Here is a 24,185-nt window from a genome sequence, read left to right on the forward strand (position 1 = left end):
GGGGGATTAGTAGGGTAAACGTGTAGGATTACGGGGATAGGGCCTGGGTGGGATTGTGGTCGGTACAGACTCGATGGGCCAAATGGCCTCCTTCTGTACTGAGCGTTTCGATGATATCCTGATCCCCCCTTCCCCCATATCCATTGATCCTAATTTCTTCTTGAAATCAGACAATGTTTTGGCCTCGATTACTTTCTGTGGTAGTGAATTCAACACATTGACCATTCTCTGGGTGAAGAGATTTCTCCTCACCTCAGTCCCAAAAGGACTTATCCTCAAATTAGTTCTGGACTAGTATCATCTGCAATCTTCAAAATTGCACTCCCTATGCCCAAGCCATTTATACACAAGAAAAGCAATGGTTCTAATACTGATCTCTGGGGAACCTTGCTGCATAGTTCCCTCCAGTTAGATAAGCATTTTTCCACTCACTCTTGTAACTGATGTAGCTGAAGAGCAAAAATGATAACCAGGTAGTTAAGTGAGGTGTGTTAGGAATTGCTGTGATGCCTCCTTTGTATTTGTGAATCGGGTTGCCCTATGTTCCATGTTCTGTTCTGAGTGACCACAATCAGGCATCCTGGAGAACTTTTACTTTTCTATTTGTGCACCAAGTATCCACATTGGCAAAGGATTTGTGCAGATCCAATTCAAGATTGCCCATCAGCTTCAAGGGAAAATTCAAGGCAGGCAACCTACCCTAAAAAAAATTTAAATGTTCTAATATTACCAGTAGGTGGTGCTGTGATAGAGGTTTTGCTAATGTTTTGGCTAACTGCAGAAACACCCAGCAGCTAAAATGGTGATTTTAGACCCAGAGTTTATGGTTCCTGGATTTTCCTTTGAAGAGCCAGACAACTTTGAGCAAATTTAGAGCATTAAACAGAATAAAAAGGGGAAGGAAAACCTGCCACCTCAAAATCTGCACGAGAACTTTCAAATCTACCTTCTCCTTTAATACCTTGCAGCCTATGACTACATACTTAAAATAGAATCAGGTAGGCATGGCCAATGTACCTATACATACGGACCAACTCTGTATAATGCTGTGTCACGAGACTGTACTTTTCCTGTGAGCAAATGGGAAGAGATTTCAATAGATTGTTTATGAAAACGTGTATCCCACTTACACCAGAGTAGCAGCATTAATCTCTACCTGTCAATGAGCCATAACATCCTGCCTCCCCAGCGCTGGATTTGTGGGGTACCCTAAAGATGCGCAAGGGAATCTCTCTTGGAAGTTCCCAAATAAGAATTTACCTGGCAATTGTCCAGAAGGATTAACTTCCCCTGGACAATTGCGCTGACTGGGGATCATTCGACACAATTTAAATCGCCAACATCGGTTGGCACCACCCTCTGTGAATAAGTTGCCCCTCAGGTCCTTTTTTAATCTTTCCCCTCTCACCGTAAACCTACCCCTCTAGTTTTGGATTCCCCTACCCTGAGGAAAAGGCCTTGGCTATTCACCTTATCTATGCCCTTCATGATTTTATAAACCTCTAAAAGGTCACCGCTCATCCTCCTGTGCTCTAGGAAAAAAAGTCCCAGCCAATCCAACCTCTCCTTATAATTCAAACCTTCCAGACCTGGCAACATCCTTGTAAATCTTGTTTGCACCCTTTCCTAGGGGCGGCATGGTAGCACAGTGGTTAGCACTGCTGCTTCACAGCTCCAGGGTCCCGGGTTCGATTCCCGGCTCGGGTCACTGTCTGTGTGGAGTTTGCACATTCTCCTCGTGTCTGCGTGGGTTTCCTCCGGGTGCTCCGGTTTCCTCCCACAGTCCAAAGATGTGCGGGTTAGGTTGATTGGCCAGGTTAAAAATTGCCCCTTAGAGTCTTGGGATGCGTAGGTTAGAGGGATTAGCAAGTAAATATGTGGGGATAGGGCCTGGGTGGGATTGTGGTCGGTGCAGACTCGATGGGCCGAATGGCCTCCTTCCGCACTGTAGGGTTTCTATGATTTTCTATGATTTCCAGTTTAATAACATCCTTCCTATAGCAGGCTGACCAGAACTGTATACAGTACTTCAAATGTGGCCATACCAATGTCTTGTACAGTTGTAACGTAACGTCCCAACTCCTGTACTCAATGCTCTGACCGATGAAGGAAAGTGTGCCAAACGCCTTTTCCACCACCCTACCTGTGACGCCACTTTCAAGGAACCACGTACATGCGCCCTAGGTCTCTCTGTTCGACAACACTCCCCAGGACCCTACCATTAACATACAAGTCCTGCCCTGGTTTGTCTTACCAAAATGCAACATCTTACATTTATCTGAATTAAACTCCATCTGCCATTCCTTGGCCCACTGCCCCAGTTGATCAAGATCACGTTGTAGCCTTAGATAAATTTCTTTTCTGTCCACTACACCATCAATTTTGGTGTCATCTGCAAACTTACTAACCATGCCTCCTACATTCTCATCCAAATCGTTTATATAAGTGACAAACAAGTGGACCCAGCACCGATCCCTGCAACACACCGCTGGTCACAGACCTCCATTCTGAAAAAAGATTTGGTCTTGAATTCTTACCAACCCTTAATCACTAGCAGTTGTCATGAACCTGCCCATAACTGCACAAATCCTCTTCACTCTTACCTTGCCAAGAGGGTTGTTTGGAGTGTTAATAACGATTGCTTTAGTACGTTTGCTGAATTTATTTGCAAGTTCATCAGGATCCAATACCCAGTCAGCACTGGTCATCAACCTTCCAGATACTGATTTCTGAAATGACAATAAATAACCTTTTAACTTTCTAATCTGTAAAGAGTATTTCTGCACTGTCCAGTCAACAGAAATCCCTTCCAGCCCACCCATCTTATTTGCACATTTAATTCCTGCACTTGCTTTTGGTGCTCCTCAGAAGAGGGTTTACACAAGTTAAGTAAAAGACAAATATGAGTATTTGAAATAGCATTCTATTCATGGATTTTATTTACAACATCTCCGATAGCAAAAGTCCTAAATAGTTTTTCAGCCCCTAAATTCACAACTGGGAGGTGATTTGGAGACAATTTGGAGACAATTTGAAGAATATTTAGGCATGTTCTTGGTATAGACTCCGAATTAAATATAGCCCTTGGCAAAGTCACCTTGAAAAATTCTAAGAAATGGCTCTCTGGTTAAACTGCCAGCTGTTGTTTATCTTATAACAAAATTATTAGTGTGTGGTCAGTCAGCGCTAAGAGTAAAAATCATACCATGGCAGTCTTTAGATGTCTTCCCCCTACTTGAATAACTGCAGGATCTCATCTCATATTAAAATCCATGTTTTTTTACCTTATCTCAAAGGTAGCAATTTGAGAACGTTAATGTTCAACCAGAAACTTGTGCCATGGTCCTCAGTAGTGTACAAGGTCAGCTTCAGCATAAATTCCTGGCTTGTATCAGAACAAAATTGCCACTGTGGATTTTAGAATCCCAGAGTGTTTTATACTTTCTTAATGCATCTTTTTTCAGAATTCTTCAGGGTCTTTTGAGTGCTCCTTCAGTGAGTGGAAAGTATTAGACATGATTTATTTAACTTGGTACACTTTTTACGCAAAACTATAAATGAAAACTTAAATGAACTAGTACTTTTAGCTCCATTGTTAGACTTTATCCTCAGAGATCAGAGCACGAACTGAGTTCTAACTCCACTGTTAGACTTTATCCTCAGAAATCAGAGCATGAACTGAATTTTAACTCCATCATTAGACTCTGTCCTCCGACATCAGAACATGAATCATACTATCATTCTATCCATTAAATTAAAGGCGGCAGCAGTTGTCATCAGTTTGATTTGGCTGCAGAGACTCACCGGATGCAGCAGGACGTACACTGGACGACCACCTGCCATTCGCACCATTGGTTCATAACAGTCAAAGTAAGGCTCAATAATAATCACCTGTTTTGGAGCAGAGAAAGTAGTTTCAATCAATGGTGGGAATCCTGGATCTTTCCCTCTTCCCAAACCAGGTATGCTGCTACCACCCAGCTGATGCTCAGATCAGCTGACTTAGCATCGATTAGAAATCAAATCTGGCACCTTCTGATCTATATGACTGAGTTACACTTCCAATTTACCGACTGAGCCAAGAAGGATGGTGTTCATAAGATATTTGTTTGGTCATTGAATTTTACCCAGCAGCCGTGGTGTTGTAGGAATGTTTATTTTTTTCTGCATTGGTTGTTGACAATCATTAAAAATGAGTCAAAATAAATTGTAAGAGTTAACAAGCTGAACAAAGTAGTCCATGGCATAAAATGAACAGGCAATCAATTATAGCTAAGCTACATTGGTTGAGTCCAATGAACTTCTGTTTGTTTATTATTCAAGCACAAGTTAATTTTCCTGCAGATAAACATGACCATATATGACTAACTATAGAAGATGTTGAGGGTCAGAAGCGAGTTTGAGTTTTATTAAACACCACAAAATTCTACCATAAAGAAGGAATTTCTTTGAGGAAAATCTTCCAAGGTCGCGAGATGACAAACCAAGTAAATTGAACTGGAGGTGCCTTTATCTGTTATTTCTAATAAAGAGGCTGAGTTTGTGAAGCGCAGCCAACCGAAGGAGACTTTATTTAATTGATAGAATGTAAAACCATCTTTTGATTCCTCACAGGATCAAGCCTTCTGTAAACACCTCCAAGTCGAGCTAGCCATGATGTTAATTACACTCATTCTCTCTTGAGCTACCATGATCTAAGATGGCATTGGTGACCATGGATTTCAATGCATTTGTCGATGGTTATTCTTGGTAGGGTACTGCCGAGATTTGCTGTTGCCTTACGCAGATTCTAGCTGACTAAGAGACTTTCCCATTCTTACCGCCTGGCCAGGGATATTGGAAGTATTTGTAGGTTGATAATCAACGTGTTTGGCTAGATTATGAAAGGATCATTCACTCCACGACTTGATAACCAGGGTCCTTGAACCCAGAGCTTCTGATTCAGAGGTGGGGGTGCTATCACTGCACCACTCGACCTCCTGTTAATCACACTAACATGAAACATTTGATTTTTAAAAGAAAATGCACACAGATCACATAGTATGTAATTTTTCCAGGCGATCAATAAATGTTTTTGAGCCAATTAAAGCAGCCTTCAATAAACCTGTCTGCTTTTTTGTTTCAGTTCCCACACCTCGTGGTGCAGAAGGCAGACTTTCATTTGTTTCCAGAGTGATTTTTTTCCTGGTACAGGTTGCTAGCTTGTCATCAGAGACTTATAGCTTGAAGGGTGCTGCTGCACATTAAGCGTGGCTAACCAGGAGTCTCTCCCACTCTTACTGCCTGCCATTGGCATGTTGGAAGGATTTTGCAGGTTGATACTCAAATTGGCGGCTGTGTTATGAAGGTACTTTCCCTGGCCAATTATCTCTGGGTTGGAACTCAAGTCCAGAGCTCCTGGCTCAGAGGCAGGGACACTACTCACTGAGGCATAAGGCCTCCTCATTAAACCAGTGAATACATAATAAATTACATTGGGCTGAAGTAAAATACAATAATTAGGAATGTTTAATTTAAAAGCTTGGCATTTCAACTTGGAAATGATTGAACAGTCATGAAAATCTCTATACAAATAAATACTATGAAGGGTATTCTGCTTTGTTCTAGAGAGTGTAACTTTTCTGGGACACTGACAATTTTCACCTACTTCATCTTCATCATCAATTAATGCCTGGAAGAAACAGAACAAGGCCTCATACGCTCCGACTGTCACCAACACCTCAGTGAATGGATCAATGTCTCTTCCCAACAATTTCCCAAAGAACTTTGCTAGGATTTTTACCAACGGAGGATGACCCTGAGAGGGAGCAAGAAAGAAAGAAAGAGAGAACAATGATGGAAATGCAACACATTTTACTGAACGCATAAACGAAGGGTCTAACATCAGTTAAGCTAGTCTGCACCAGAAATAACCATTACTTCATTAAAATATTTTATTGGCCAACAAATCTTTAAAGGATGTGTTGAAAAGATTAAACCATCATTTCTGTAATGTAACATTTCGAAACAGAACATATTTTAGATTTGTTGACACACAAAAGCCAGCTTGCCACAGTCTTACATTCGTTGGTTGAATTCAATTTTGTTCAGGATATGGGAAACACTTACAAAATGATATTTGTTTTGCTTGAAACTAGTTGCCTTGGATTTTTCTACTTTCTAAGTCACCATAGAGGGATTACCCACAGTGTATACCAGTGTAGGTCAGGCTGTAGGTCAGATGCCCTTCCTTGAAAGATATCAGTGAATCAGATGGGTTTTTACCACATGGTCATTTATTCCTGTTTGAGCTCACAAACGACCAATTTCACAACTGCCAGTTGAGTTGAATTTATGACATCCTGACTGCTAGCCCAGGACCATAACTATAACCTCCCTCAATAAATTTTAGCAAGTGACTGTCATAATCTGGTCATTTGCTGCTCACTTCACTTTTAATGATGGCATTCAGGAGATCTGTTACTGCATATCTTTGGGTGTGAGTTCATAGACCAGCGCTCCCGAAATATTGAGAGTTAGTACGGGAGGGAGGGGAAGAGAGAAATCAGTTTTTTTAAAATCCCAAAATGTAAAAATGAAGCAATTATAATTGCTTTACCATAGGCCTGAGAGACTGATTTTGAGTGTGTCACTCTTGAGTTTGATATAGTGTCTTTAATGCAGAATAATATTCTAAGACTCTTCAAAGAGGCACGGAATAAAGGAGAAATTTGAAGCAATAACCAAAAGAAGTGGTTTTATTAAAGGCCTTAAAGAAGAATACGAAGATAGAGGGGCAGAGGACGTTTAAGGAGGAAATTCAGAGATTGAAACATAGAGAGCTAAAGGCATGGTTGATAATGACATCAAACAAAGAGGGAAAAATTAATGAAAGATCAGAGACAGAAGAATGGAGAGTTTGGGGCAGAGTTTTGACAATTATAGAGCTAGAGGATTTTACAGAACTAGGGAGAGCTTAGACAATGGAACAATTTTAATAGGAGGATAGAAATTTGAAATTTGAGGCACGGGGAGCAGTTAGCAAGAAAAGGGGTGATGGGCAACCATGAGCGTGAGCACTATAGGATAGGATTTAATGAGTCATACACTTGCATATATGATATACACACTGGAAATTTACATAATTTTTAAAATTAAAAAATGATAAGCTTAATTTTGATGTACATTTATTGACATCAGTCTCCACCTTACTGACTTTGGCCTAATCCTTGGTGTTGTCAGGAAATCCTCCCTGAGATGTTTGCAACGAGAAACAAAGATTTCCTATCACTGAGGTGAAGTTATGCATAAGATATCCTTGATGAGGGAGTAGTTAACTTAAACAGTGGATGGATAGGCAAAAAAAGGAATACAATTCTAATTGAAACAGTCGGGGAAATAACACAGTTGGTGCTTAAAAGAGCATTTAAGCTGTCTTGCTTTGTGAAATGAAAGAAGACAGAGAGGCAAATACTGCAGGGAGAGTATTCCACAGCCTGGGGCATAGGCAACAGAAGGCACCAATGATGGAACAATTAAAATTGAGGATGCACAAGAGGCCAATAATAGAAAAGAAATATACCTCCACCCACTTGTCTAATGAATAAAGGTACCACAATAGATAATATTGCAAAGATACACAATCTATTTTAAGTATGTCCAGTGGGTCATTAGGGTTGCCTCAGCACCTCTGAGCAAGAGATGGAAAAATCACCCAGTCTTCCGGTTTTCTGCTAGCCTTCCATTAGAAGGTGTATGTGAAGTACATGCTAGAATAGAATAAGGCTTTGCAGTTCAATAAATTACCACCACTCTGTTTAGATTCACAAATGATGAATGGTCATTTGGATAGGATGTCAGCGTGGACAGTGCTCTCAGGGTCTTATATGATTTTCTAGCCTCACAACCCTCGGAAATATCTGCACTCCTCTAGTTTTGACCTCTTCTGCATCCTCAATTTTAATGTCCCAGTCTACTTCAGATTACCCTGGAAGGGTAAAAGAAAATTGAGCAGTACGTGGAGCTAGGTGTTTCACACTACCACTATGCAGTAGCGCAGAAGTGTTATTCACCACTAACAGGATCATGCTGTCAGGCCAAAAAGACACGTTGCCGATCACACAAGAGTAATCTGGTATATGAATTTCAGTGCTGGTGCGATGCTTGGTATGTAGGCTGTGCATCCCAAAGACTGGCAGGTCATATCAGACAGCATGTCCCTTCCACTGTTCACAACGGACAAGGTGTAGACCATACTCAACCAGCCTATGCTTGCAAAACTCAATAAGAGTTTTAGCAACACCAGGTTAAAGTCCAACAGGTTTATTTGGTAGCAAATGCCATTAGCTTTCGGAGCCCTGCTAATGGCATTTGCTACCAAATAAACCTGTTGGACTTTAACCTGGTGTTGTTAAAACTCTTACTGTGTTTACCCCAGTCCAACGCCGGCATCTCCACTGCAAAACTCAATGCAATGCCCAGCATTAGATGTGATTTCGCAATTGGACAATATTTGCTGAATAATTCTCAGTTTGCCAAGAAAATGCTGACAGTCAATTGAAGCTTATCAATCAGGCTCGCAATGTGGTATACGTGTGTGTACTAGAAGCTACACATATCAATACACAAGACCTGTTCGTTGCAGACAGAAAGAGCATGTACACGCATTGCATCTGTTTCAGCTAAACAAAATAAGTGACGGCCATTTGCTGATTCGTTCCTCTAGGGCAATACCTTGACCAGAGTCAAGCTGCCTGGTTTAAATCTCAAACAATGTTTGGCAGTTATATCAGTCTTCATCATCATTTCCCCATGGCAACACCTCTACCAATCAGTCAACTAATCAGCTTTCACCTTCCACACAGTACAAATTGATGTTTTACTGATCCTACAGTACAGAAGGAGGCCATTTGGCCCATCGAGTCTACACCGACCATAATCCCACCCAGGCCCTATCCCCATAACCCCATGTATTTACCCTCGCTAGTCCCCCGAAACAAAGGGGCAATTTAGCATGGCCAATCCAGCTAACTTGAACATCTTTGGACTGTTATATTAGCGTTCTTATGAAGTGTTCTGATGATAAAGAGCTTTAACATGTCTCTTTTTATAGCAATACTCAAGTTCTGTACCACCAAATAAATGTGCAGTGGAGTGTTAGCTGCAATTATACCAGCTGAGTGAACAAAATTTTGGGAGTATCCCTTTATAATGTTATGGTATATGGCCCATCTCAAAATGTACTATAAAACCTCTCTTCAAAGTTAGTTCAAAAACTGCAGTGCACTGAGGAATCTTATGCTGTGCTGTATTATCAAAAATAAATACTCACAAAAGCCCGAGTATACTGGTTCAGGTCACTGTTTATGGCCCTTGTGAAAGCTTCTTTTACAAAATTTGGAGGCGAGAAGTCAGGAAATCCCTGCCCCAGGTTGACAACTGGATGATCAGCAGCAAGCTGCGTAATTTCTACCCTGAAAACATTGGAAAAAACATACATTAAAAATCTTTTTAGCTGTTTCACATTTCTCTCCTTGGTACTACTCAGCACAACTATCCTGCTGCAAGGGGAACAAGTCTTTAGGTACCAGGCTACTGACTACTACCAGGTTAAAGAGTGGTTGAGATAAACCAAATCTCAATGTCTTCTCTCCTGTAAAATGGACAATAGAATCACCTCCATTTTTAAAATTTATTCTGCCATGTGTATTGTTTTGTATTATAGATGTGATACATGGGGCAAACTTTGGTTTAAAATGAATAGAGCTTTATTAATGATGTGTGATCTCTTCCATGGCTGCTTCTTTCTGTTTCTCACGGTAGGTCTATTACACAACTTTTGGTGCGTACATTAGTACAACACAGCTTCAGTGAATAAATACAAATACATAACAATTCCTCTGCCCCCCCCCCCACCTTAAATTGACCGTCCTGAGACAAGTTCAATATGAACAAAAGTCAGTAAGTCAGTCACTAATAATAACTCAGACAGTTTGCTGCTCTTGGAACGATTGACGGTGAACCTCTGGCGATGGGAACCTCTGGAGTCTTTGTCTTTTCACTAAAGTCATTAGTGGTTGGTTTAACCAGCATTGACGCAAGAACAGAAACTGAGGTGCTGCTTTCTTCAACGGTGTAGGGGTTGTAGAAAGGTTCAAGTCAGGACTTTTTAAGTCTGATCCTGACTTTTCATCAGGCTCCAGATTTGGCAGATCTATTCTTCCAGCCAATAACTGGTCTGTATGACTCCTCCAGACAACATAATCTCTGGTCTCATAATCTCAGTTCCAGCTTGAGCAAGGACAATGGTAATAACCCACATCTCCCCTGAGGAGTAGTTCCAAACCAAAACTCCTTGTCCCTGATGGAAAACTGTGTTTTCCCTTGTTTCCTGCCATTCCATTTGTGCCATACAATCTCCTTAGTTTTTGGCGGTTTCCCGAGATAGAATACTGAACACAGCTGCCTTGAGTAAGGCAGGAGGTCTTGGTCGTGAAATGTGTGGTGTTCCAGTAGACCAGTAGGAAGTTAAGGTGCCGATAGTGGCATTTAAGGGGCATCTAGATGAATACATGAACAGGATGGGAATGGATGGGTACAGACTCCATAAGTGCATATGGTTTTAGTTTAGGCAGGCATCATGATCGGCGCAGGCTTGGCGGACCGAAGGGCCTGTTCCTATGCCGTACTGTTCTTTGATCAGTGAACCTTGCTTCTTGGTTGCTTTCAAGGTGTGTTTCAGGGTTTGGATGAAGCATTCTGCTCGTTCATTCGTAGCAGGGTGATACGGTGTGGAAATAAAGTGTTGAACACAGTTTTCTTGTAGGCAGTTCTCAAATTCCGGCGAGAAAAATTGAGGTCTGATGCCACTTACTAGTTGTTCAGGAAATCCAGAGCGACTAAATATTTCTCCTAGCTTCTCAATAGTCTTTTCAGATGAGGTAGATGTCATCATAGTGACCTCTGGCCATTTGGTGTGAGCATCAATCATTGCTAATAACATATGTCCTTCAAAAAGGTCCTGCAAAATCAGATGCACACATTGTCAAGCCTCTTCAGGCCATTCCCATGGATGTAGCAGTGCTAAGGGTGACAGGTTTCTTACCTTCTCACAAGAACATGATCTAGCTTTATATCAAGTCCAGACCACCAGAAATAACTTACCATTTCTTTCATGCATATGATTCCGTATTGGCCCTCATGTAGCTTCTCTAACACCAGCTTCCTCAATGGTGGCGGAATGATGACTCTGAGCCCCACTGAAGGCATCCTGACTGTACTGACAGCTCCATTCTCCTGGAGTATTAGGGTTTCAGGTTAGTCTTTCCTCATAAAACCGTATCTATCACTTCCGAAAGCACAGGATCGGTCTGTGTTTCCTTACTTGCCTAGAAGTAACAGGTGTGTTGCCTACTTGTTCAAAGTAGAAGATAGTCCCCTTCTGGCAAACTGCTAGAAAAAGGGTTTTCTGTGGTATATGGGTTTTGGTTTTAATTTTAATTCAAACACATTAGAGATATCGATGAAGGGTTGTGGTGGTGATTATAGTGGTTGTTTTGTTTCTAATTGATAAAAGTTGTTTCTAATTTTCTTACTATTCATGTCGACTATATTCTTAAATAAACTTTGTTTGATAAAAGCACTAATGGGTCACCTGAAGTGAAACATCTCATGCTTATCCTAGCCAAATTCAAGATGCAACAGTTATGATTCAGGCGGGCTTCATAAAACATTTTGGAGTTTCTGGCCTGAACCATAACAGCGGGCTGATGCCATTATTTGCCTTCTCTACAAAAAATGTTCATTGTGCATCCTAACAACTGTAAGAAGATGATGTTTAGCATGATTTGGATCATAAGTGCACATGTTTTAACCACCATTTTGGATCTCTAAGCAGCCAAAGGACAGATGTTACCAGGCCTGATTTCTTGCCCATGATTTTTAAAAAACTATAATCTATAACTTTAAGAAAAACAAATTTGAAGCAATCCTGTAAAAATGCTGAGTCATGAAACTGTAGGGGTTTTCAAAACATCAGCTCTGCGTGATCAATTATTTGAATAGACAATGTGAAGTATCGTGCCACTGCCAAGGTAAAATGTATTGGATCATGATATTCTGTCCACTGATGCCTGACAGCAGGCAAGGTTCCTCAATGCCTTTTTGTAATCAAATCAACCCCCATAAGCAAAACGTCAAATTTACCAAATATTCTTGTCTAATCCTTCAATTCTCCGAGAATGTATCTGCCGGGACATCTTTACCTGAATAATGAAGAGAGAACAGATTTTACTTACAATAGCCAGAATACAAAAATTGAGCAATTAAAACCAAAAACACCAAACCACAACAAAAGTTAATCAAGTTAACCACTGTTTATGACCATGATACTATTCAAACCACAAAAGCTTGGACACCTCTGACAGGAGAAGCAAACTTCCACAGACAAATTTGGGAATATAATTAATACTGAGGAATTATGACAAAACACAAGATATCAATAAACTGTTGGTGGCTGTGTAAATAGCAGATTAATTTCTATATAGCTAGGGGAGAGGTGGTATGTGCATTTTGTAGGAATAGGGGGTCACCCACTCTGGAGAATAATTGTCTAAAGAGGTGAAGACATAAAGGGATCTGGTGGTACACATTAACAATGTTACTCAAACAGCAATTCAGGTTAACGTCAAAGCACTACACTTCATTTCTAAAGGAACAAAATTCAAATGCAGAGAAGTTGCAAACAGGACTTTGAGGCATTCAAAAATGTGTTAAAAAGATTCATTGGGATGATATAACTGACACGTTATAAACTATTAGGAAAGACAGAACAGGTGGGGCCACCTTCTGTAGAAAAAGATCACTGGGAAGTGTCTTTGATGGGGCTGGCGTACAGATATTTCCACTTGCAGGGAAGCCCAAATCTTGGGACCCAAAGTTTAAGATGGTCAATAATAAACCCAATAAGAAATCCAGGTGAAACATTTTTAACCAAAGAGTGATTAGATTTTGGAGTTGGCCACCACAGGAGTAGTTGATGCAAGTAGCATAGATGCATTTAAGGGGAAGCTGGTTAAGTACATAAAGGACAAAGAAATAAAAGGATATGTGAATAGGTTGAAATGATACAAGGTGAAAGGGGGCTGCCACGAATCTTAAATACCAGCATAGGCCTATTGGTCCAATTTTGATGATTTATTGCAATGCTCTTGCAGATGACAGCAGTTACAACAATCTACAAATCAATTGGAATAGATGGTTGCAAATTACAGAATAGCTGATACAAAATGGACACACAAAAGGTATAACAAACCTTGGGCCAAACGTTCACAATGTCAGCACAAAGCCTTTAATTTCCTCATGACATCCCAAAGTACTTCAGAATTAACAAATTACTTCTGAAGCATTGTCACTGCCACTTTTGCTATGTAGACAAACACAGCAGCCAGCTTGCCCCATAAACAGCAATGAGACAAGTTAACTGGTTAATGCTCTCTGGTGATGTTGATTGAGAGATAAAGTTTGACCAGGGCATCAGGAAAACTGCCCATCTCTTTTCTGAATTATGCCACAAAATCTTTTACTTCCACCTGAAAAGGCAAACGGTGTCTCTATTTAATGACTCATCCAGAGGTTGGCACCTTCCCACGGTAATATTATGAAGTGCCAGCCTAGATTATGTACTCAAAATTAGGCAGAGGGGCTTGAACCAAAAACCTTCTGATCTGGACATGGGAATACTACCATGAGCTGAACTAGCATCTAGAATAAGTAGAGTGAAAAAACATAAAGATACAATGAAACAAAAAGTGGAGGGGGATGGCTACGTGTAACATATCATCAGTTGATGTTGAAAAACAGGGAGCAATTACCTGGAGTCTTTCAGGGTGTTTTGGGGTGTCAACAGGGAGCAGTGCACATTTCAATCTGTGATGCATCTTCAGATATTTTTTTCTTCACAAACAACAACTTGCATTCATGATGCGTTGTTAACCTACCATTTTAACTTTACACAAAGTATCTTGTACTCAATTATTCCAATACGTTTGATGAACACTGGCTTGCTACAGTCTCCCGATTTTAAATACAATACCTATGGCTCGAAATGACACCAACATCAACTGCCACTACCACTCTACTAACCTTAACTCTCTTAGAACTTCCAACTTGCTATCCAACAAAATGGAGTCTCTTGCCACTGAATTCTCCTCCGATGAAAACATGATTCTGTGTTATCAATCTTCATCAACAACTGTTCCTCTTCTACTGATCGAAATAACACTAATTACTTTGCAGCATGGTAGCACAGTGGCTAGCACTGCTTTCTCACAGTGCCAGGGACACAGGTTCAATTCTGGCCTTGGATGACATTGTGTGTGGAATTTGCAAGTTCTCCCTGTGTCTGCGTGGGTTTCCGCCGGGTGTTCCGGTTTCCTCCCACAGTCCAAAAATGTGGTTAGGTGGATTGGCCATGCTAAATTGCCTCTTAGTGTCCCAAGATGTGTAGGTTAGATGTATTAACCATGGTAAATGTGTGGGGTTACGAGGATAGGACAGGGGAGCGGGCCTGGGTAAAATACTCTGTCAGAAAGTCGGCGCAGACTTGATGAGGCGAATGGCCTCCTTCTGCACTGTAGGGATTCTATGATTCTATCATCTGGATGGTCTCAAACAACTTAATCAGCCTGTTCATCAGACTGAGAGTTCAAAGGTAAAATATCATATCTTTTCTCTTTAGATGCTAAACGACCTCCTTTATATCTCCAATACTTTGTTGTATTTTATTTCAGACTCGAATTCCAATTACTAATTTATCATTTTTAATACTCCATTCTATTAACTGATAGCCTTTAAGTTGAATAGTTTGTGTATAACACAAATAATTTCTGAATAGTCATACGAGTTTCAATAAAGCACAGAGAGAGCTAGGTCTATGTAGAAGCTGAGCACATGATGAAAACCAACAATGCATTGTGCTTCTGAAGGATGTCATCCTTTGGACTGAGGTCCTGTGTGCTTGATCAAGTGGAAAATTTGGTTTCACCTATTGGTGAGAAGCATGTAACTTCCTCCTGATTTTCAGATCAACAATCTTTTCCCAATCAACATTACCTAAAACAAATTAGTCATTATTAGCTGTGAGGAACTGCATTGTGTAAAGCAGATGCTGTGTCTCACTATGTTATGGTAACCCCATTTATATTTGAAACACTTAATACATTACAAAAGACATCTCCCATTGCTGCTACCCAAATCTTCATGCTAAATTATTGCAGAAAGAGAACTATTCACCTTTATCCTGTGCAAAATGTTGTTAATCAAACTGTTATTTCTTATGATTGTATGTGTTGGTGCCCTCAGCATATCTGCTATCGCCTCCGTAGTTAGGGCTATTTACAACTCACCCAGTCTTCTGATCATTATCTGTTGAAAATGAAAGCACAAACACTGAATAAACTTATAATTATAGATATCATAGAGTCGTTACACTACAGAAGGAGGCCATTCTGCCCATCAAGTCAGCACCAACTCTGACAGAGTATCTTACCAGGCCCTCTCTTCCCTGCCCTATCCCCATAATCTCACACATTTACCACGACCAATCCACCTAACTTGCACACCTTTGGACTGTGGAAGGAAACCAGAACACCTGGAGGAAACCCACGCAGACATGGGGAGAATGTGCAAATTCCACACAGTCACCCAAGGAATTAAACTCAGGTCCCTGACGCCGTGAGGCAGCGATGCTAACCACTCTGCCACCATGCCACCCTCAAATATTAAACAGAAAACAATCCCCCTTGTAAATTGTTGTAATACAAATAGTAATACTGATTGCTATCAGGTATTCGTGCCACATATTTGACTCTAGGAAAATGCATGGCCTCAGGCATCAATGTCAAATGTAAGAATGTTAGAGGAAGATCATCTCAATATTTGAATTACCACACTTAGTTTTGTTTAACCTGTTGTACCAATGATGAAATTTCCATCTGTGAATTGGATTAGTTTCACTCGGGAATTTAGGGTGCGTCCATAGAAGGCATGCAACACGCAATTGACTATTCTGTCAGAAACCTAAATTTAATTACATCGATTTTCTTTCACCTGATGGAATTGAATGGCTCTGTAACATATTTTATTTTATACTAGTTTTCAAATAGTAAGTTTATGTTTGTGCTTCATCTGAAGGAGAATTAACATTTCTAAATTTATATTTCTGCATTCAAGTGCTTTATTTTTATCAGGATTAGAAATTAGCCTACTTTTGGTTCATGCTTGATGAAGTGATGTTCAGTTCAAGTAATAGGTATTCGATTTTATTTCAAAAGGGGTTCAATGTGGAACAACTTGGGTGGCACATCAATGCCAGACTTTGGATTTGGGCAACATTTAGACTATAACTACAGTTTTAGTGTGAAGCAGGGTGCATGCATGGACTCTCGATGTGAGCAAAATCCCATCAGCTTTAATGACCTCAACTGGAATACCATCAGGGTCACAGGTTGCTCTCCCCATCGACGGTTCACCCACAGATTCTCCTACAGAATATTGGGGTGTACCCTGGAAAGTATTAGCTGCCACTGTGGATTCAAAGCCGCAGAGTTGTTGAAAATGTTCTTTCCACCGTTGATGGATGGTACCTTTACACTCGAGGAGGAGGAACACAAGCTTGTGAGCAAAGGGGATTTTGTCCATTTGAACGTAAATGGCCCCCCAGCAGCTTCAAAAATACTTTGCATGTCATGAGCATACTGTTGAATTTCAAAGGCTCTCTCTTCCCACCACATGTTATTTATCTTCTGGATCTGTCTTTGGGCATCAAACCGGAGCTGCTGGAATGCAGCTTTCTTGACTTGCGACCTTGGATTTTTCTGCCAGGCAATGAAGGTTGCTTGTTCTAGGAGGGCAGATATTTCAGCATTGAACCAGACCTGTTGACAACTATGTTTGGACCCAATGGTTTAGGCAGAGGAGTCTAGTACAGTTGACTTTATTTGATTCCACTGTTCTGGAATTCAGTTGGATGGGTGAAGATTTTCCATATTGGTTGCAAACTGCACTTGGAGGTCTTCTCTTCGGTTGGGTTGCTTTAGGGCCAAGACATTGATCTTCTTCCTCCACAGATTTTGGAGGAAAAACTACATGTTGAAGGAGAAACTTTGGAACATGATGAGCACTTCCCACACTTTGGCAGCTACCGCTCTTGAAAGACCACCATTGACAAGAAGATCTGACACCAGATCAGTTGTGTCTGCTCAGCCTTCTATAAGCTACAGCAGAGGGTGTTTGACAACCAAGATCTCTGCAAGTCAACAGAAGACCGAGTGTACAGGGCAGTTATGGTCACTACACTCAGTATGGTGACCATAACTGTCAGTGACACAAGAACACTAGAGAAATTCCATCAGCAATGCTTCATTGCAGCATTAAGCAAATACTACTGTCCTTCGAGGAGCCAACTTCACAAGCATTCAGGCAAATCTCCTGGAAAATCAACCATGATGGACTGGGCAGTGTCCAGATGGCCAAAAAGCATCTCCCCAGCCAAGTCCTGTTTTCTTAACTCTCAAATGGCTAACATTCCAGGGTAGAACAAAGAAAATGCTTCAAAGAAGTTCTGAAGCCCTCCTTGAAGAGCAGCAGTATTAACATTAAATGATTGAGGGGAGGTTGCTACCAATTGTTAAAAGTGGCAACAACCTGTCTATCAAACTGCACCATGCTTTAAGTCACAATGCTAAGACAAAGCAGAAAGAGAGAAGGAAAATTCTGCACTCCAGATCCCACTACCTCATGGGACATCCAGCCCCATGTGCTCAAAGATCTGTGGTCTAGATTTCCACCTGTTAGGTTCCACCCATGGCAGAAAGTTGTCATCCTGTGTAGACATCATCCTCAAATTGAGGGACAGCTGATGATGATCTGAAGCAAGACCCTGAATGGCATGACCTCTTGAAAGAAAGGTGATTTATTCTTACTCAATTAATGCCATTCAAACATGATCGGGCGCTTTATTTATAGGGTACAAAATCAAGGGAGTTATGTTGAACTTGGGCCTGGGCTCTGCTGGGGGGTGCGGCAACCTGGGCTCTGCTGGGGGGGTGGCAGCCGGCGGCCTGGGCTCTGCTGGGGGGGCGGCAGCCGGCGGCCTGGGCTCTGCTGGGGGAGCGGCAGCCGGCGGCCTGGGCTCTGCTGGGGGAGCGGCAGCCGGCGGCCTGGGCTCTGCTGGGGGAGCGGCAGCCGGCGGCCTGGGCTCTGCTGGGGGGGCGGCCTGGGCTCTGCTGGGGGGGCGGCAGCCGGCGGCCTGGGCTCTGCTGGGGGGCGGCAGCCGGCGGCCTGGGCTCTGCTGGGGGGGCGGCAGCCGGCGGCCTGGGCTCTGCTGGGGGGGCGGCAGCCGGCGGCCTGGGCTCTGCTGGGGGGGCGGCAGCCAGCGGCCTGGGCTCTGCTGGGGGCGGCCTGGGCTCTGCTGGGGGTGGGTGGCAGCCGGCGGCCTGGGCTCTGCTCGGGGTGGGCGGCAGCCGGCGGCCTGGGCTCTGCTGGGGGGTGGGCGGCAGCCTGGGCTCTGCTGGGGGGTGGCAGCCGGCGGCCTGGGCTCTGCTGGGGGGGGGGGGGGGGCAGCCGGCGGCCTGGGCTCTGCTGGGGGGGGGGGGGGGGGGGGCGGCCGGCGGCCTGGGCTCTGCTGTGGGGGGGGGCGGCAGCCGGCGGCCTGGGCTCTGCTGGGGGGGGGGGGGGGGGGGGGGGGGCGGCAGCCGGCGGCCTGGGCTCTGCTGGGGGGGGGCGGCAGCCGGCGGCCTGGGCTCTGCTGGGGGGGGCGGCAGCCGGCGGCCTGGGCTCTGCTGGGGGGGTGGTGGCAGCCGGCAGCCTGGGCTCTGCTGGGGGGCGGTCTGGGCTCTGCTGGGGGGCAGCTGGCAGCCTGGGATCTGTAAGCTAAATAGCTTCCTTCTGTGCTGTAATTTGTTGAATGCCTCGATTTAACTCGTTTTGCAGTCCAAATCCTAACATCTGAACACTTGAAAAAGTTTATTTTCTCCTGTCCCCACTGCTTGTTTTGCTCATTACTTTATAACTGTGCCCTCTTGTTCTCGACCTTTCCACCAGTGAGGAGGATTTTCACAATAACTTCATCGCAGTGTTAATGTAAGCCTACCTGTGGCACTAATAAATAAACTTTAACGGGGTGGGGGCTCTTTTAGACCCGAAACAAAAATGTAAGGCAAAATCATTTTTAAAAATACAATTAAAACGGTGGAGTCCTCAGCTCTACAAACGTCTGGCCGAAGGTCTCAATTCAAACCGTCTTTCAAGCTCCTGAGTATTTAGTTTTCTCTGTTTTTCGGGTCTTTCCTCCTCACTTACTGACAATCGATTCTTGTTGTTGTCGCCGCCGCCTTCGCCGAGCTCGGGGCGGGAAGCCGCAGTGCTGACGCCGCTCGCGCAGGGCGGGCCTCCCCCCCGGCGGAACTCAGGAACGGGGCGGAACCTTTCTGCGGCCTCCCGTGCGCCACCCCGGACCCCCCAAAACGGATGGGACACCTTCACCTGCCCGCTCAAGATGGCGCCGGCCCGCCACTTTCCCCTCAGGCTAAAGGTACCTGATGATTCGGTTTTTTTTTTGTTTTGCTCTGAGGAAATGAATGACCGGCGCGGCTTGTTGGGCTTTCCTCCCCCCTTTCGGATTTTGGCGCAGGTTCTCCGGTCCGGCGAATTTCCCAGTCGGCGGACATGGCGCCTTTTTTCCGGTCGGCGTGTGACGCCACTTCCGGCGGGGTGGGTTGGTGGGGGAGGAGGGATGTTTGTTCCAGTGGGGTGGAAAATACCCCCCCGGATATCAACTAACCCCCCGGAGGAGCTGGCCGTGGAGAGAAGACCCGCGGAGGGAGGGTGGGGCCCGCTGCTGGTGTCCGGGAGGTGAGCTTGCAGCGCGCGGATGTGTTTCAGTCAATGAGCTGCCCGGGCTCAATGGTCGGCACCCGACTTGGCTTTTATACTGTGTGGGAATGACAGCGATCTGCTGGGGATAGCGGGCAGCCTGGGATCTGTGGGGATGACAGCCTAGGATCTACTGGGAATGACAGCCTGGGGTATGCTGGGGATAGCTGGCAGCCTGGGATCTGCTGGGGATGGCTGGCAGCCTAGGATCTGCTGGGGATGGCTGGCAGCCTGGGATCTGCTGGGGATAGCGGGCAGCCTGGGATCTGTGGGGATGACAGCCGAGGATCTACTGGAAATGACAGCCTGGGGTATGCTGGGGATGGCTGGCAGCCTGGGATCTGCTGGGGATGGCTGGCAGCCTGGGATCTGCTGGGGATGGCTGGCAGCCTGGGATCTGCTGGGGATGGTTGGCAGCCTGGGATCTGCTGGGAATGACAGCCTGGGGTCTGCTGGGGATAGCCGGCAGCCTGGGGTCTGCTGGGATGGCTGGCAGCCTGGGATCTGCTGGGGATGGCTGGCAGCCTGGGATCTGTTGGGGATGATTGGCAACCTGGGATCTGCTGGGGATGGCTGGCAGCCTAGGATCTGCTGGGGATGGCTGGCAGCCTGGGATCTGCTGGGGATGGTTGGCAGCCTGGGATCTGCTGGGAATGACAGCCTGGGGTCTGCTGGGGATAGCCGGCAGCCTGGGGTCTGCTGGGATGGCTGGCAGCCTGGGATCTGCTGGGGATGGCTGGCAGCCTGGGATCTGTTGGGGATGATTGGCAACCTGGGATCTGCTGGGGATGGCTGGCAGCCTGGGATCTGCTGGGGATGGCTGGCAGCCTGGGATCTGCTGGGGATGGCTGGCAGCCTGCGGTCTGCTGGGGATGGCTGGCAGTCTGGGGTCTGCTGGGGATGGCTGGCAGTCTGGGGTCTGCTGGGGATGGCTGGCAGTCTGGGGTCTGCTGGGGATGGCTGGCAGCCTGGGATCTGCTGGGGATGGTTGGCAGCCTGGGATCTGCTGGGAATGACAGCCTGGGGTCTGCTGGGGATAGCTGGCAGCCTGGGGTCTGCTGGGATGGCTGGCAGCCTGGGATCTGCTGGGGATGGCTGGCAGCCTGGGATCTGCTGGGGATGATTGGCAACCTGGGATGGCTGGCAGCCTGGGATCTGCTGGGAATGACAGCCTGCGGTCTGCTGGGGATGGCTGGCAGCCTGGGGTCTGCTGGGGATGGCTGGCAGTCTAGGGTCTGCTGGGGATGGCTGGCAGTCTGGGGCCTGCTGGGGATGGCTGGCAGTCTGGGGCCTGCTGGGGATGGCTGGCAGTCTGGGGTCTGCTGGGGATAGCGGGCAGCCTGGGATCTGCTGGTAATGACAGCCTGGGGTCTGCTGGGGATAGCTGGCAGCCTGGGATCTGCTGGGGATGGCTGGCAGCCTGGGATCTGCTGGGGATAGCGGGCAGCCTGGGATCTGCTGGTAATGGCTGGCAATCTGGGCTCTGGTGGAGGGCTGCCGTTCTGGGCTCTGGTGGAAAAGGCTGCCATTTGTGGCTTTTTGGTGGGAATGGCAGCTTGGGATCTTCTGGGAAGGGGTGGCAGCATGAGATCTGTTGAGATTGGCAGCCTGGAATCTGCTGGGTTGGCTCAGCCTGGGATTTGTTGTGGGTGATTGACACCCTGAAGGAGTAGCTGGTAGCTTAGGATCTGGTGGGGTGGCTTACAGCCTGAGATCTGATGGGGATAATTGGCAGTCTGGGCTCTGGTAAGGATGGCTGGCAGTCTCGGATCGTGGGAATGGCTGGCAGACTGGGATCCGCTGGGGATGGCTGGATTCTGGTGGGAAGGGCTGGCAGCCTGAGATCACCTTTCAAACCCACAACCATCTAGAAGGACAAGGATAGCAGATACATGGGAATACCACCATCTGCAAGTTCCCCTCCAAGCCATTGACTTGGAAATATATCGTCGCTCCTTCGCAGTCACTGGGTCAAAATCCTGGGATTCTCTCCCTAATGGCATGGTGGATCAATCCACAGCACATGGATTGCAGCGTTTCAAGAAGGCAGCTCACTACCACCTTCTCTGGGGCAACTAGTGACGCCCATGTCCAACAAATGAGTAAAAAAAACTTGAAATGGCTGGCAGCCAGGGTTTCTGGTGGGAATAGTTTGATAGTAGGTCTGTGGGTCATGGTGGATTGCCAGCTTCTATAACCATGTGCCTATTTAGCTAAAATTCATTGCCCTGATGTCCATGACTTGACAGCTGAGGAATCAGTCTACATTGTCTGTTGCTCATGGCATTGGTGGTTGTGGATTGGATTTGCATGTTGGTTGAAGTTGGCAGGCTGTGGGTTATTGATTCAAAGCTGGCATAGGTTTAACAGTATTTAGAGGCTATAGTTTGGGTATCAGTTGGTTGTGGGGTGGCATTGATCCTAGCATGATTGGGGCATCTGATAATTAGAGGTGGGGGCATAGTGGTATTGTCACTGGACTAGTAATCCAGCACTGGGGACGCAGGTTCAAATCCCACCACAGCAGATGGTGAAATTTGAATCCAATAAAAAGTCCAATGATAACCATGAAACCATTTTGCTGATTGTCGCTGATTGTGCTTGCTGACTGCATTGATACTGTAAATGTTGAGTTTAAAATTCTCACCCTTGTTTTCAATTCCCTCCATGATCTTGCCCCTTCCTAAATCTGTAATTTCTCCCAACAACAGAACGTTCTGTGATATCTGCGCTCCTCTTATTCTGGCTGCTTGTCCATTTCCAATTTTAATTTCTCTACCATTGGTGGTTGGGTCTTTGGCTGCCTAGGCACCGATCTCTGCAATTTCTCCCGGCACCTCACCACCTCTATACCTTGTGTTTCCTCCTTTACGGCACTCCTTAAAACTTTCCTCTTTGGTCAAACGTTTGGTCATCTGATGCAATATCTCTATATATGGCTTTGTGTCATACTGTGTTTTATAATGCTCCTGTGAAGCACCTTGGAACATTTCTTATGTTAACGGTGCTCTATAAATATTGCTTGCTTATGTTATTATGTACCCAGCGATGGTAGTTGATCAAATTCAGAAGTCTACAGAATTTGGAAAGTTTCAAGTCTGACATCTGAAAGTCATTGGGCGAGATTTTGCAGCCTCTTAGTCGCGTGTTTCCAGCATTGGAAGGCGGCGTGCTGTTCGTTAGCGGTGGGATTCTCTGGCCACCGCTGTCAATGGGATTTCCAATTGATGTCACCCCACGCCTCTGCAAAACCCACGGGTGGGGGTGTGCTACTGGCGGGACAGGAGAGTCCCGCTTACATGAGGGCCAGGAAATTACACTGTTGTGGTGATCACTAGTCATAGAGTCAAAGAGGTTTACAGCATGGAAACAGACCCTTCGGCCCAACTTGACAATGCTGTCCCTTTTTTAACTCCTAAGCTCGGCCCATTTACCTGCGTTTGGCCCATATCCCTCTATACCCATCGTACCTATGTAACTGTCTAAACGCTTTTTAAAAGACAAAATTGTACCCGCCACTACGATTACCTCTGGCAGCTCATTCCAGATACCCATCACTCTCTGTGTGAAAAAATTGCCCCTCTGGACTCTTCTGTATCTCTTCCCTCTCACCTTAAACCTATGGCCTCTAGTTTTAGACTCCCCTACCTTTGGGAAAAGATATTGACTATCTAGCTGATCTATGCCCCTCATTATTTTATAGACCTCTATGAGATCATCCCTCAGCCTCCTACGCTCCAGAGAAAAAAGTCCCAGTCTATCCAGCCTCTCCTTATAACTCAAACCATCAAGTCCCGGTAGCATCCTAGTAAATCTTTTCTGCACTCTTTCTAGTTTACTAATATCCTTTCTATAATAGGGTGACCAGAACTGTACACAGTATTCCAAGTGTAGCCTTACCAATGTCTTGTACAACTTCAATAAGACATCCCAACTCCTGTATCCAACGTTCTGACCAATGAAACCAAGCATGCCGAATGCCTTCTTCCGCACTCTGTCCACCTGTGACTCCACTTTCAAGGAGCTATGAACCTGCACCCCTAGATCTCTTTGATCTCTTTGTTCTATAATTCTCCCCAACCCCTACCATTAACTGAGTAAGTCCTGCCCTGATTCGATCTACCAAAATACATCGCCTCGCATTTATCTAAATTAAACTCCATCTGTCATTCATCAGCCCACTGGCCCAATTGATCAAGATCCCTTTGCAATCCTTGATAACCTTCTTCACTGTCCACTATGCCACCAATCTTGGTGTCATCTGCAAATTTACT

At 44.9% G+C, this 24,185-nt stretch overlaps 2 protein-coding genes across 12 annotated transcripts in view; one reads left to right on the forward strand and one right to left on the reverse strand.

Annotated features, from left to right (window-relative positions):
* The window catches only part of LOC144502428 (kynurenine--oxoglutarate transaminase 1-like), a 31,393-nt gene extending 11,453 nt beyond the window's left edge, over positions 1 to 19,940 (reverse strand). Inside the window, exons 1-7 of one of the 9 annotated variants that reach the window (XM_078226314.1) lie at positions 19,339 to 19,940; positions 15,271 to 15,402; positions 12,184 to 12,242; positions 9,311 to 9,452; positions 5,648 to 5,797; positions 3,805 to 3,891; positions 2,604 to 2,729 (exon numbers count right to left, since the gene is read on the reverse strand). In XM_078226314.1, coding sequence (XP_078082440.1) covers positions 2,604 to 2,729; positions 3,805 to 3,891; positions 5,648 to 5,797; positions 9,311 to 9,452; positions 12,184 to 12,242; positions 15,271 to 15,342 — 636 coding nt within the window. In that variant the 5' untranslated portion in view covers positions 15,343 to 15,402; positions 19,339 to 19,940. Of the gene's footprint in view, positions 1 to 2,603; positions 2,730 to 3,804; positions 3,892 to 5,647; positions 5,798 to 9,310; positions 9,453 to 10,852; positions 11,000 to 12,183; positions 12,243 to 15,270; positions 15,403 to 19,217 lie in introns of those variants that run through there. The other 8 variants (XM_078226317.1, XM_078226318.1, XM_078226316.1 and 5 more) reach the window with 8 other exon arrangements.
* The window catches only part of lrrc8aa (leucine rich repeat containing 8 VRAC subunit Aa), a 62,624-nt gene continuing 58,198 nt past the window's right edge, over positions 19,760 to 24,185 (forward strand). For 2 of the 3 annotated variants that reach the window (XM_078226308.1, XM_078226307.1), the window contains exon 1: positions 19,760 to 19,890. The gene's annotated coding sequence lies outside the window, so the exon portion shown is untranslated. The remainder of the gene's footprint in view (positions 19,891 to 24,185) is intronic. The other variant, XM_078226311.1, reaches the window with a different exon arrangement.

The sequence above is a fragment of the Mustelus asterias genome, chromosome 13 (assembly GCF_964213995.1).
Source record: "Mustelus asterias chromosome 13, sMusAst1.hap1.1, whole genome shotgun sequence".
Taxonomy (NCBI): Eukaryota; Metazoa; Chordata; class Chondrichthyes; order Carcharhiniformes; family Triakidae; genus Mustelus; species Mustelus asterias.